A 16184-nucleotide genomic window follows, 5' to 3' on the forward strand; every position below is an offset into this window, starting at 1 on the left:
ACGATAACCGAGGAACTTTCTAACCAGAGACTATACAAACCAACCTTATATATTTAGTTATAGAAGCTGTGGTATACCTACAGAGTCCGGAAATAATTTTATCTCAAAGGACGTTATACGCGGCGAAGGTTACATGTATGCTTATAGATGTTGGTATAATAATTGTTATACAAAAATATGCCAAAAAATTATGACACATAGACCAACAGTTTTGAACCGAGAGATACGTACGTCACGATCATTGGTTTGAAATATATCACGTATAGTTTCACGTACCTAATGAACGTTCTTCGTTAAATCGAGTTAAAGTATTCGACACAACCGTATTCTGACCTCCCTTCCACACGTAGATATACGGAGTGAAACGGGGTCACATATGAAAGAAACTTAATGCGATGGAAAATGAATTGGCAAAAATTCCTCAATATCTGTTTAAATTGGTGTGGAATTCTAACGAGACGAAATATCGGAAAAGGAATTAAAACTACTATAATCTGCGACTTGAGAGAATGATTCCGAAGTACGAAATTTGATTTTGTAAAATATGCGAGCATGTTTTCCTTCGATCAATTCTACCGGTTGATCGAATGTCGGACAATTTTATCGAGTTACGAAATAACAATAAAAACAAGTTTGCAAGCTTCAACCTCCAAGTCTGTTAACAAATAAAAGAAAATTCAGGAAAAATATGAAAAACCGATATTACTACACGTGTTTCAGGCATACGTTGATTCTACGCTGTTCTAAATTCCCGCATTGCACGGTGTACTGATATATTAATTTTTCGCCAACGGTTCAACGTTTCAGCAGGCAAAACGTAACCAGGCAGAGCGAAAGGAAGGAGATACCGTGTCGCAGAATAGAGAACACAGAAAGCAGAAGAAGAATAAGAAGAAAAAGGAGGCGAGAAACACAGAGAACTGGTAACCGACCTGAGAGCCCAGAGTTCCCTGCACAGTTGTAATTTCAATACAGATACGGTCAATCCAGTTTTACAAGTCTCGGTTCTCGTCGCGTCGCAGGCTTGTGATTATTTGATCAATACATATATATACATAGGTATATTACATACGCACGTAACCCGCGCGACCAGCGAACAGAACCGTGAAGCGGTTGCAACGTACTTAAAATGTACATATCCACGGTAGATGTACACGCACATGGGTATAATACATGTATGTAGACGTACACGGGTCCCAATTTCTTTTTCTCCCTCCCTCTCATTGTCAGTTTTCCTCCTAACGTCGGTAACGATTCGAAATACTGACGAAATGAAAAAAACGAAATCGAATACAGATTATCGTAACGTTGATTTTTCATCGCGATTTGCGTTGACACCTTTATTTACGGTCGCTGTTCCTGAACTTAGAATACGGACGCACGTTTGCGTGGGTACGCATACGTAAACACATATCCGAGGTATCCATTATCGGTGAAAAACCAGTTTTCCCTCCGACTTTGCGTACGGCTTGAAGAGTCGAGCGTGTTCAGAAGTATTCAGGTATATAATAATGTCCTACCGCGGCGAAACGCCAAGTTTATCCCCGAGGACGTTGCACCTCGTTCGGAGTTTCTGCCACATCCGAACTCCGTTGTTGTCGACGAGGACCGCATCTCTCGAACGGTCAAACAAACGTTGTCAAAGATTGAAGAAGCGCAGCCTTTTCAACTTCCCTTCGCGGCATGACGGGGATTATATTAACAAAAAACTTATCATCATGGACGATCGTTGACGGCTCCGAATCGAGAGTTGAACTCGGTGGTGTGGTGAACGCCCGATCGCCAAACGAGCTCGAAACGCATTCAATGGCTCTGCTGGTGATGGTGATGGTGATGGTGGTGGTGGTGGATGCAGGTCCCTCGAGCCAGCTCGATAGCTCGTACAGAAAACGGCGAACACAAGCCGAGCAAAGGTCTTGAGAACCAGTTTTGCCAGACACCTCGATACACGGTACGGGGAAAAAGAAAAGCAAGAAAGAGAGAAAGAGACGAGAGGAAAATGACGAAAGGAAAGAAAAAAAAAATTCATATGTCGCCGACGAATTGTCGACGCTGCTGCTGCTGCTACTGCCTCATGTTGCGATGGGATCGCGGGGTGCAAAATTCATCGCAATACGCTCCTCGCGATGATTGATCAATTTCACGAATTTCGGTTCATTTTTGTTTCTCTTTCTGATCCCGAATCAACAAACTCTATTCGTCAAATCTGAACAATCATAATAATCGCGCTAAGGATGGCGAAAATGTATGACAAATCTGACTCACGATCTATGAAAATCTCTCCCAACTAACGTGGTTCATATACAGGCTTTTAATCGATCATTATTTTTCATACCCTGGTTGCATTACATACCCTGAATATATATATTAGTTATACTATTATATATATACATATTGTAATCGGAGAGCGAGCGGTGTGCAGATTATAAAGTGTACAGCAATTATTCTGGTACAATTCGCAGTCCGTTTAGTAGACGTCCTTGTACCGACGACGGTGACGTAGGGATATAGCTGTGCTGTTTTTTGCATGTAGGTATAGGTATTATAGGTGTGTGTGTGTGTGTGTATGTGTGTATATAGTATGCATACGTAGGCATATGCATATACATACACACACACACACACACACATATATATATATATTGTACATACATCCGACGCTTATACGTTGCATCGAGAGAGACTCGAGCCTTCACATCGCTCGCCTTTGCCTTTCACTTGGCTCGGCTTCTTTGCAAACTCGTATAATACCCTGATACCGTTTGTAATAATTTTCAACTTTATCCTACATAACTAATGTCGCTGCTGCTGCAGTACCGTCGTTACATGCCTTATTACGATTCTTGCAAATTTTTATCACGCACCCTCGTCGTTTCTCCCCCTTCGCACATATCGCACCTTGTCCCGTTTCAACTTTGTAAGAAAAATGATTTTTGTTTTTCCCCCTGCTCGTCATTTATTGTTGTTTTCTGTTTCAACGTTAAATATCGAACGAGAGAAGGATCGTGATCGCGCAAACGAATTACCTTCGACGTGCGGATTCGCACGGCACGTGTGGACCATTACGTTATATCGAAATACACCAGCGGCGCTAGCTAACCTGCGATCACATCTGCATGCATCTAGCTGCTGTTCAAGGCGTGTTGAACATGTGAGTGAGGTCTTGTGCGTCAGAGTGGTTCTTGTCCGCTTTCCTTGAGTAAATCTAACGTCAAAAATTTCCGAGATAAACTCGAACAAGGTACATAAACGCTCGGGTAAAAAGATTTACGATACACCGCATCGCGTATCTCCGCACATACGATATACGTACGCACATATGTGCGCGATTTGCAATTCCTCGCTCATCGTGAAAAATGCACGCTTTGCGTACGCATACCTTTATAGACCTAGGCAACAGGCGCATGGATACGTTATTCTCGAATATTTAACAACTGCCCGATTATAGAAAGATACCGTAAAACACGCGTCAAAATTCATTGTAGGTACACAGAATTGTTATACCATGATGCAACAATGCACGTTATACACATTATACACGTACGCAAAGGCGAAAAGTTATAATAATGCGAACGCGTTAATAATTCAGGGCGAGTAGTAGTGTCGGGTTACCCGTATAACCGTCGGAAGGAGGGGAGGCTAACAATAACAACAACAATTATAATATGCATATGCGATACAGAGGAAAAAATAATGAAATTCAAAATATTTGTTACATATATGTGCATACACGCGCGCGGTGGGAAAGAAGAGTTGCGAAACGATCCGCCCGCATCGATAACTCGTTGTATTTATTATACCTTCGACGTGCATCGCAGCGCGGTGCAAGGCTGATAATTAATCATCATTGTACACGCCATGGGAAATATGGGGTATCGTTGATCGCGAAGACTGGGTCAAGTTTTTCATCTAATTGTGAATAATTTTTACATTTCAATTGAAAATTTTTCATACCGCGGTGCGATTGATTTTTCTTCGTTAATTCATCCCAAAGAAGAAGCGATTCCACCTGCCACCTCCGATAACAGCCTGTATCTACGCTTTATCGCGAGTGTAGCATCACGTTGAAGAGTCTGACAATAACAACAACAATCAATTGCGCGAAGTATTCGTACCTAGTAAGTTTTTGATAAAATTGTTAATTTCGATACATCTTTTCTTTTTGATTTATATCCGCGTGGAACTTGACGTCGTCCTTAACCATGAGTGTACCTTGTTCCAGAGGTTGTGCGGTAGCCAAGCTCTTCGGGCACCTACTTGACCATAACTGCGTATATCGGTTCAGGCGCTGCCACGTCTTACACATCTAGGTATATGACACGCGGAGGTGGAAAAAAAAAATAAAAAAACAAAAAACCAACAACTTGTAGGTACGTAATAGTTGCCAGAAATGATGGATACGGGAGTCACGGTATAATTGTCTGCATGGCCACGTTTGAATACCATTACATGATGTACCGAGAAGAGGAAGGAAAATTCGTTTCGCAAATTCTCGGAATTATATTCCTGGCATCGGAAATTAATTAACCGCTGTATATGTATACGTATAGACGCGACGGTGTGAGGAATATAAGAAGAGGAAGAGATAAAGAAAAAAAAGAAAAAAAAAAGAAGAGAGAAAAACGACAAAAGAGCAAAATAATAATCACCTTACGCTTGTAACATTGGTCAATGACTCCTTCCGCCACCGAGGCCTCTCACACCCAGAGGTAATAACACTGCCTACCTAGCTGACAACGTGACGCCGGCTTGAAATTGGATCAAGATTATTGCGTACGAGGATCCGGGATGAAACGAGACACCTGCATACCCGTCATTATACCGTTAAGGCGTTAAGGTTTCGTTTCTGTGCGTTCATTTTTTAATCCCCAATTTCGTCATTTTGCAAAAATTATTATACTTGGCGCGTAACGTACAAGAAATTCGGAATCGAAGCCAAAACGTATTCGATACGTTTCCAAAGTCAGATACAAATGAAAATTGCTTTACCTTATTATCGAAAAGAAGATAAAAATTAAATATCATCCATCCTTCGCACAGAAATATATATAAATATTTATGTATGTATAGAGCATCCCATGATATCTAAATCAAGATTCCACTATCGCAATTTTTTTCAGAATTTTTCAACCACGCTTGTATCTGAAGTATAATTTAAAAACTTTAAAAAATATATGTGTAATATAAAAACACATGCACGCACAATAGTGAGAGAAAAAGAGAGTGAGAGAGACAAACGGAAGCAAAACCTTCGGAGCGGTATAAAATCAAGTATTCTGATAAAAGGACTTCCTGTACAAAAGTATTTCACGGAAAATTTTATTTAATTTATTTCAGTGCCGGGGTTTAGAATGTAACATAAATAATTTTCGCGTATACACTATACTCATTTATATTTCATTCTACTTTAACATTTTCATATCTCATTCCTCCATCTCCCTCTGTTTCTCGTTCTCTCCAGCGAGACGTCACAAAACCTTGACACAGACAGACACGGCAGCAGCCACTGACTGCCTGCATGTCCCTGAACGCTATGCGACAATATTAGCGTGCGTACCGATTGTTAATGGTTCGTGAAATAAACCCGGAATTAGTCACAAAATTGAACGAAACGACGTGGTAAAAATAAAAAAAAAAAAAAAAAAACCTGCATTCGATCGTGACTTATTTTCTATACGAAGTAAAATTCGCGTGTGGTAAAGTGATTCGCATCATAACTACAACCACAATCGTTGCAATTTCTAGTAGTCAGCGAATAACTCGGAATAAATCATGCATCGAAAAAATATCGACTTTCAAGAGAAAAATACCGGCCCTCTAAAGGTCAAAGAAACATGATCCGCACGCGGTTAATTACCCAACGAGTTGTGCAGGATTGCACATATTTTAATGAATACGAAGCAGTCAATTTAGTTTTTATAAAACTGGTAACTTTGTTAAACTTCGTCACGAGCCTAATTCCTACAAATTTTCTAATTCATCAGATTCTTTTCGCACCTGGAACAGACATAGTCTATTATAGATGACTATTGTATACGCGTAGTAATAATCTACGAATGCCTCTATAATTAGTTCGCACGTATGAATTTGCGGTACAATTAAAAATGGCAAACAAATAAATTCGCCATCAATAATTGGCGTCGTCTACGCGAAATGAAACTCGAAAAAGTCTGGCAATAATTATTGCCACGAATTGCGAAACGAGTCTCTTTGATTCTTTCGCTTCTTGTTATACAATAAAATTTAGGGGGGTGATATGTTTCTTTTCCTTGACTTTTCGAGACTACTTTATCCTCTTGCTTTTTCGTTTGAGCAATTAGTAGCGGCGACGAGACGAAGCGGTAATCGATTTAGTCTAACAATAAGAAGATCAACGCGGTGCGGCTTGTAAACATACATGTATACATTATGCACACGTTTTCATGATTATATGCATACGTCATATATATATATTGAGATTCTCATCGTACGTAATGCACAGTGTGAATAATAATAGTAATCTACTTACGCCTTCGTTTCCTAGGAACTGTATAGTTGGGCTGTCACTCGTCTTATTCTGCAACAGAGAAAAGAAAGAGATAGTATCCGGTGCATCATTTGATATCGCACATCATCGCCGGTTTGCAATCTTTTATGCGATATAATACTGATTATATGCAGTGTATATGCATTACAAATTACATCATCTCAACATTGCTATTCCATCAATTAATCATTCGGTTAGTCAATCGTTTTGACAATCGGAGTGAATCCATTTTCAAATTATCGACGTCTATTTTATTGCGAAAAAAAAAGAAATCTACAATTACATACAGTTGGTTAAGATTTCATTAAATTTGCATTATCGAGTGCGGCGTTTTTCTTCCGAAGAAATTCCGCGATCAACTTTATAAGATCGCATATTCAGTCATCGATGTGAGAACGAATTGAGCTGCGATAAAAAATATTCGCCGTTTTATGATTGGTCTCGGTGTTCCGATCAATTTGCTCGCCATTTCAAAGACCATGGCCTAAATACGAAGCCATGACGACGACCGACAAGTTTTCGGCCCGAAGCTACTATTCAGATGAAGGAAACTAAACGAGTGCCGGTTGAGGTACGCATAGGTATTTGCCTAAGAGCGTGGAAGTTGATCCGCAGCCTCATTACTACTACTACACGTTGTCCAACGTTGTCCGACAACAACCATCGCGTATACATGTAAAGAAATGAATATTAAGGTGGCAGCCCAACGCGTCAGACTTGCCCCTGACATTTCAAACCTATACAATAACCTATCAAAGCGAGATAAATTTTTGTCTATCCGATCTGAAGGAGACTTTAGAATAATTTAGATAAGTTCCCCGCCCCCCCCCCTCCTTCCCTCTGTTACCGCACCTTCTTTTGCTGCGTTTTATACACCAAGCTGCACGAAATTTTGCACAGTGGTAAAAACTGAGATATCGAAAAAATAACTATTTGTAAGAAGCAAAAGAAAAGAAAAATGATTACGATTTTCTTTGTTATAAATTACGGATGAACCCGTCGGACAGTCTGAATCAAAGGTTGAAAGACGAGAAAAAAAAAGTCGAAAAAACCTTTTCGTTCGGGTTAGGCGTACACACGGTGCATGGGAGCGAAAACTAAATAAATATCGATAACGTAAATCGCTGTTGAATACTCCTAGATCAATTAGCGAGGAAGGTACGTATTCACAGAGGCGTGAGCTAGGATGAAGAATGATAAGTGCGACGGGTTCGGGTAACGAGGAGAAATTTTGCCGAATTTTGTACGAGTTGCAGAAGCACCGTCAAAAGGCGGCAGCGGCGGCGGCCATTATCCGAGGATTTACGTAACATTCGGTGTGGATACACCCACGAGTCGGTGCCGCTGCTTGATCCCAGGTTTTTGGCTTTGGCTTTTGCGTGTTGGTTTCATACACGCTCGTACAATCGTAAATGTACGCTCAGAAATGACGTTCGGTATACGTAGAGCTGTGCACGATGCTGCATCGACTGATCCGAGAGTGCGCGCGTGTTAAACCTTAAAAGGGAAAGTCACTCATATCGTACGTATGCATACCCAGGTTATACACGCGTCGAGTCTTGATCGTCGCTACTACAGATTCACACGTCTGCGCACGGAGGGAAATAAAAGATCAGATTTTAGTGAAAACTACGGGTAGGCGCGTCAATTTTTCTTTTTTTTTTTTTTCACCATATATTTTGGAAAGTACAGAATTTCCCCCAAAAAGAGAGTGAGAACTACTTTGTGGGTACTATTTCATTCTCTCCGTGAAGTGGTCGGTGAGTAAATTTACCTATATCTAAAAGGAAAGGGAAAGAAAGGGGCGGGGGGGGGGGGGATGATATTTGCACAGCTTTAGAACGCGAAACAAACGTCCCCCATATTCTTGGTAATCGAATGGAAACGACTGACATAATTAGGTGCGTGAAATTTATGTCGCACCGATCGTGCGAGTCTCAGGTGGAAAAACTCCAAATTACTCCGTCAAGGGCAATAAAAAAGGGACAGTCATTTTGAAGAATAGCTAGGATTATAAGGATTTCAGATATAATATTTAATGAGGTTGAAGGTAGTACAGTTACTTTAACAATGCATGGATGTTTAAAATTTGAATAAGCTAACTACTCCTTGAAAGTAGTTCTTAAATTGTAAGCCGATTTATTTCATGCCGTTTTATTACGTTAACGTTATCAACTCCAACCTTCGAAATTTTCCAAAAACCCGATCTTATTATTTGTAATAAGGCGCCCAATATTAGTCACAATTAGCGTATGTATTGAAATCGCGTCTAGGGTCAGAATTTGTGCGAAGCAAAGAAAATACGATATATCAAGAGCATTATTTGCAGTGTAGAGGATAGATGAGAATTTCAGCGTTCGTTTCGTTTCAAATTTAAAGTCAATAAAAAAGTACGTGTGTCATCGGATCAGGCGCATTTGTATACCTATATAGGTATGTCTTACGTAATAATGGGTAAATCAGGTAGTACAAGGGAATAAAAAGAACGCGAATATACGTCTCGAGCCTGAAATTGACGACAAAAGAATCTGGCATTTGCAAAAATTACGAAGGATATATTTTTGCATCGGTATAATAATTCCATAATTTAGCACGCGCACCGATAATTCAAACGAAGATCTACAGCACAATATGATATGGACTAGAATAAGAATATGCGCTCGGTAGCGCAGAAGGTATGAGAAAAAACCGTCACGCGATTACCTCTTACGATGAGATTATCAAGATTAATTAATTCCATTATTTATGTTTAAGTTTCGCGCACTGTATTAAAACAAGGTACGTAACGTGTAAGCGCGGAACACCCCAAAGGATCGGTGATCTTTGATCAAAAGGATCAGCCTAATCAATTCTTAATCTAGGCTAGATTCGAGCGTAATTTTCCTTCTCTTCCTTTGCACCTCATCTCTTTGTTACATAACTACGAGTAAACGGCTCTCCTCTCCTCTCGTCTCATGTAATATATACAATGTATGCGTGTGTTGAGGGATCAGCGAGGAATCGGTGGCGTCGCGGAACCCCGTCGTCGAAACTTATTCCCAAGGAACGAGGCGTCGCGACGCCACCCGCGTAGGGCTGCCCGTACGCACGTAGAGCGTCGCGAAGAAGGGTGAGAAGCACGAAATGACGTAGACGAACACGAGCTGAGGTCTATTCTTTGCTTACCCAGACACATATATTCTCATTCGCGAGAGCGTCAATTTATGGAAGAAGGAGAGTATTATCCCTATACCTCTAACCCGTAACCTCGGCGGGAAGTTTATTTCAAGCTTAAATTGGATACCTATGTATATACCGTGGGGGTGAAGATTATACGTAATATAACTAAATCCCTTATTTTTTACATCGTAAGTAAAGAATTGATGAGAATACGTGGAAAAACAAAAGAGGAAGAAATAAATTTGAAAAAACAAAAATTCAGAATAAGGATAAGAGACATATTGTTATACCGGAAATAACATGACCGGGAAAATAATTGAAGCGCGATTCGCGCAGTCAGCTGCAAGAAATTCGTAACGGAAATTCTGTAGATATTGCGATAATTGATGAATCTTTTGTGTACAATCTTGCGGAGTAATTACCACCATCCGTATATAAGTACGTGTATAAATAATATCGCTGATGGGCACGACGAAGATTTGAAAACTCAGAAGAAGAAAGAATATCGGATAATTGCGAAACTTGCAGATAAAATCAAGCGTTGCCCATAAAACGGAACGGAGCGATAAGATCACCGGTCATGTTTTCAACCGATGAAGTTAATTAACGGGGTTGCGTGTTTTGGGTACAAACAAGTTCAAATTGCATATACATAAATTCTCCAGATTCTGGAGACGAGTGTAGTTGTAAAAGAAAAAGATTGTAGAAAACAGGGGTGGTTGGGGCGGAGGGGCGGGAGAAGCACCTAATCGGCAATCAATTTTCAGTAAATCCGTACGAAGACTGTCGCCGAAAGTAAAACTTTCGACATAAATCCAACATTTTCTAGGTACGCATGTAAGTTTCTCACGATATTATACCTACGACTTATACAATTATACTTATGTCACGCACAATCATATTCATGAGAACTCTTTCTGCACGCATGCAGTTAGGCGATTCTCAAGTGCAGTGCAGCAATGAGTTACGGGTTGCAGTACGATCGCAGATTGTATACCGCTGGTGCGGATGACACAAGTGGAATTACTTAATCCAGAAATATATTTATGTATATGTATATGCACACGCATGCGACAAACGGCGTATACGTAGGTAGGAAATTAAGACTCGAGCGGCGGAGTTGCCGTCTGTAACACGAACTTGCGTTGCAATTATTCGCAATCAATTCGGCAACGTCGCCAACTGGTTCACTTTCTCTCGCCACCCGTTGGCCCCGACGACGACGACGACGACGACGACGACGTCGGACTCTGCTGGTGAGCCGCCGGTCGGTCAGGTTTTGATCGATCGATCGCCGGACATCGAGCAAAGAAACAATCTGACCCAACTTGTATTACATTTTACACCACGATTACGACCATTGAGTTTATTTTCATTTTTTTATATTTTTTTTTTAACTTCATCAAGGTTGGTATAATAATTCGTCAACGAAATGTCGCGTCGTTTCTGATTTCAGTTTTCGTTTCTCCTCTTGTATTATATTATACCTAGGTACACGTATTCCTTTCGCATGAAAAACAAAACTAATTCATATTTAACGAAATAACCTTTGAAAAGTTCGAAGGTTTTTTCAGATCCCTGCAGCAGCTGGGATGAAAAATAAATTCGCCTTACGTTACAATAATGCGTGGGAGATATAAGAAAATATGAACGCAGTCTGTTCCAGTCCATTAAGCGGAGAAGTGGAGAAAGAAAGAAAGAAGGAAGGAAAGAAAATTACACGAAGATACAAGCAACGAACGTCCGTTTGGCGATTTCACGAATGATGTCGTTCGCCTTTTCTCTACGTTACGTGCAACTTGAATCGCATGGAATATAAATGCGCCGTTTCCGTTGGAACTCAAACTCTAATTTTACATCAAGATTAATTACAATGTCTATTTGAATTCTTATACTTCCTCGCGTGAATAAATATCGCGTATGTTTTTATCAGCGCCCAATAAACGTATTTTTGTTCAACGTGAAAATTTACTCCATTACCATATAATGAAAATTATAACATACTCATAAATATATATATATATATCTTTTTTCGTATTTTATTCCCTGATGGAAAAATCAAACGAAATGTTCGCGCCTTGCACACGTGCAAGCCTTCGTACAATTACACGGATCAAGTTTCCGGAGGTTTGAATGATAAGAAAAAATGAATAAATAAAAATAGCGACAACTTTGCAATGTATAAATGTAATCTGTACACATATTTCATTCGAATTACACGAAATTAAAAACTTTCACCCTAATTCTCGGACCGTTTTAACTTCTTTCCCGAATTGAAAGAATTTCAACATATGTATATATATATATATATTTTTTTTTTTTTTTTACCACATTTCTAATTGATTTACTCTTTGGACAAATTTCTTTCCTTTTTCGTCGCAAATAATTTGTTCTTTCGTAATTTTTTTCGCACCTTCCGACAGCGTGCACATTAAACCACGGTACACTTTGTACTATACCGCATATGACGCACGTGGACAATACACATGGTAAATGTGTATAAGTACATAGAAAGGTTTACGGCGTGTAGCCTCGTTGTAGGCGTGCACGCGTGCATGTACATTCTACACGCATACGTCACGTTTTCAAGTCCGGGTATTAATAACCTGTAATCGACTACCGGCTAGTGACTGTCGATTGTTTACAGCTATATCAACACGCAACTCAACGGGCGAGGAATTTCATTGAGAAATCATGTTATAGTATGCATACCTGTATGTATGTATAGAAAGATAGACAGACGTACACACGCTACGTAGACACAACAACGTTTCATCTATCTACATTAATAATAATACGCCGAATTTTTGTTCTGTAATGTAAGAGTAAAAATCTGTAAAAAAAAAAAATAAAAAAAAAAATGAAAAAGTGAAAAATAAGGAAGAAAATGCAACCAATAACCGAATAAACGAGTACAGACAAAATTGTTCAAATATCGGAATATTTGTGATAATCGTGTAGCATGAAGATAAAAAAAAAAAATAGGGGGGGAAAAACACATGCGTTGGAAAGATTTTAATTGTACAAGGAGAAATTCTATTCGTGACTACACGTTGTCGGAAAGTAGTACGAGTGTAATATATATACACCTATATAAGTATACATATCTACATCTATACGAAGACCAGGTTTTCAGACTTTGATTGCGGGTAATTAACTAAACGACGCGCCTGCCACCTATATGTACACGTATTTACGCATGGCCATCTCCTCGAGAAACCGGATAGTAAAATAGTACAGACATGTATGCAAACGTCAAGGAATCCGTGTCGGGTAAGTTTTCGTTAATTTTTATCATTTTTTCGTTTCTAATTATACAGGTACCTCAACCTGTTTCTATCTTTCTCACCTTTTGTACGTTTATAACATTACACGACAGTTATCGCGTGTGCATATTGCAATTGCCATACAGGATAGTATGTATATTACGTATAATGCGTTTAATTTTTAATAATAATATACAATAAACAATATGCGTGTATATTGTACACAATACTACGTAGCTGCGTAGCCACGAGCTAAGAATCAATGTCTGCCGTGCAGGAGGAGGAGTCAGGGCTGGCTCCCGAAGGTTGTGCAGACTCGGTTTGCGGTAAACTTCGTACTGCATGTGCATGTGCATCATACACACCCACACACACGCACACACCCGGCGTAGCAACAACGAGTCAAAACGGCGAAGGTGGAAAATTGTGTGCGTTGTTCCCGTCTTTGCATACATATTCTATGTAATATATAAGATAACAGAGGTCGTCGAATCGTATCGTCGTGGCTTAAAAAGTACATGTGAATTGCGTTGATACATAAACTCGCGCTAAATGAAAATAAATTATAAATTCATTAACCATCGAACATTTGAAATACGAAACGATACCGAAAGCTTTTACGCCGATTGTTTGTCAAGTAAGGAAAACTTTAATGCATGCTTCCGTGAAATATAATTTTCAACGAGTAAATACTTATTCCTCGTAACTTATTCCACTGTAAACTTATGAAAAAATAATTTTTACATTAAATATCTTGAAGTGAAAAGGCTTTCGTCATTTCACGTTGATACTACGTATTTTTCTTTCTTTTTCTTCTCCTTCTTGTTCCGTAAGAATTACCCGGCGGCGCGTCGACTTATCGCGTCGCCACGTTTCCTGCAGCAGTTTTCCGTTTTCGCGGAGATAACGCGGAACGGGTTCAAAGTAAATATATATATATATATTCGACAGGGTTCCACGAAATACAACCCATGTATAAAATAAGGTATCGCCGAGCTATTGCGTTAATTGAAATTCAAGGATCGAACATGGCGCTGCAGATCGCCTCCCTAAAACCAGTCGTCGTCGAGGTCTTTTACCCTCCCTCTTTCCCTTTCCAACTCACGTACTCTACCTCGCTCATTCTCTCTCTCTCTCTCTCTCTCTCTCTCTCTCTCTCTCTCTCTCTCTCTCTCTCTCTCTCTCTCTCTCTCTCTCTCTCTCTCTCAATCCATACATCTTTCTCACCGTTCCTCTTTCTCCGCTACAGAACAATGTTTGCTTCTCGATTTTCACCGCGACAGTCTCAAGTTACCGATCGACGTAATCTGCACGCGCCTCGCGTTTTCATTCGGCATCATTTCATCTTGTTTTTGAGCCTTTTACGATGCGTCGGTTGAACAAAGCTGTAATAATCGTAACGCGTGCGTAGATAAGCTTAGAATCCCGGCAACGTAACACGGATATACAATAACCGCAAGTCTCTCAATACGCTATACGTACAACATTTCCCCGTAAGGATTGCACGTACCTACCTACTACAGATTCTTTCAAGTTACGCACGTATTATATATATACATACACACTTATAGATGGTGCAGTAGGTAGAGGACGACGAACATGCAGGGTTATAGATTCTCTCAGCGTGAAAGGGGGAAGGAACCAAGTTTCCGCATATACGCGCATTATACGCACAAAGGCGTTATACATATATGCACACACGTTACACACACATACAGGCGCAACTATACTGCATACAACATAACAGAAAATGCTAGCGTGGAGTTCTCTCCGGTTCGCACACCACCACCACCACCACTACCTGCTTTCGTCCTTGTTTCCTTGCCCGCTGCAGGGGTGCATTATTTCACATCTCTTCTAGTTTCCCAAGGGTTATTTCCCCCCTCTCAGCTGGAACGACCGACGGATCCCCATCGACGACGACGACCCGACCCGAAAGACCGTCGACCCCAACACGAACGACCCGACGCAGTTGAAACACAGCCGTGCGCCTTTCTTGGCTACCAGACGTGAACGACTGCATAGCTGTATATGTACACCTATATACTATATGCCTGTATATGACAATATGTACATATAGTTCTTGGCACGAGTGACCAACTCGACTGACAAGAACTATGGGATGTAAAGTAATAATGCCCGGTACACTTTGCTGGGTTGTATTCTATTGGGTGTACAAGTGCCGATCGAGTGGTAAACGGGGGGTGGTCGTAAGTATGTAGTTTACATTTTGGAACGTTGCATACTAACGTGTAACGCGTAACACTTAGTTTTCAACGTCATTGAACGAGGTAATCCTGCGGTGCAGTTGCGAAAGGGGGGGAATTGAAAACATATTGCCTAATTCAATACCTTTGCCGCATTGTAATAAGCAACCGGAAAGTCACATGTAATATACATGTATTTGAACGTAATAAACCCGGTGGTCGAAACGCGGAGAGGATAATTGAAAAATCATTTTCTACGATATTTTCACCATTTTCGTTTTATTCTCTTTAATCTTTATGAATCGTTATACCCTGGCAATGCGGTTTCATATAATAATATTCCACCAAAATTGCACAGCAATAAAATGGTCGTATTTATTTAGGCACTTCATCAATATAATACATTGACTTTAACCGCGTACACAATTATACCAGGGGTTAAAAATTCATGGAAAATATGTACTTTTGTTTGATATTACATACATTTCATGCATATGTAATTTTTTTTTCCAGCGACAGGCCTTAACACCAATATTATCGGTGGCATTCGGGCGTAACGCATGCGTTCAACTGAAAAAATCATGCGTAGTAGCGTTCGTGGCCGATACGGAGAGGTAGGTAGGTAAGTATAAAGTAGGAGGCTATAACGCTCGAATAACGTCTTGGGTAAAATCGGCCCGCAGCCCGGCATCGTAGTTCCGAAAGGCAGATATATATATATATATGTGTGTGTGTGTAACCGCGTTTATTTGACTCTAACGAGCTCCTCTCAACAAATGGAACATAAGTAATAAGTGTAATGCTGCGGTATATGCGTACATACACACATATACATGTATATAATACCCATGTTTCGTATCTAAGATCGCATCTTATACCTATATACTTGTAATATTATAATAATTATATGCAATGACACATTTTGGCGCGGGGATAAGCATATACTATGCATATAAACGAGTAATAAACGAAACAAGAAGGAAGAAAAAGTAAAATACCCGCGCGATGCTATTTATAACGTAAACC

At 40.0% G+C, this 16184-nt stretch overlaps 1 protein-coding gene across 1 annotated transcript in view; it reads right to left on the reverse strand.

The window, feature by feature from the left end:
* The window catches only part of LOC124185870 (RNA polymerase II elongation factor Ell), a 65863-nt gene that overhangs the window by 41225 nt on the left and 8454 nt on the right, over positions 1-16184 (reverse strand). Inside the window, exon 2 of the mRNA XM_046577081.1 lies at positions 6509-6556. Coding sequence (XP_046433037.1) covers positions 6509-6556 — 48 coding nt within the window. The remainder of the gene's footprint in view (positions 1-6508; positions 6557-16184) is intronic.

Source organism: Neodiprion fabricii, chromosome 6 (assembly GCF_021155785.1).
Source record: "Neodiprion fabricii isolate iyNeoFabr1 chromosome 6, iyNeoFabr1.1, whole genome shotgun sequence".
Lineage (NCBI taxonomy): Eukaryota > Metazoa > Arthropoda > Insecta > Hymenoptera > Diprionidae > Neodiprion > Neodiprion fabricii.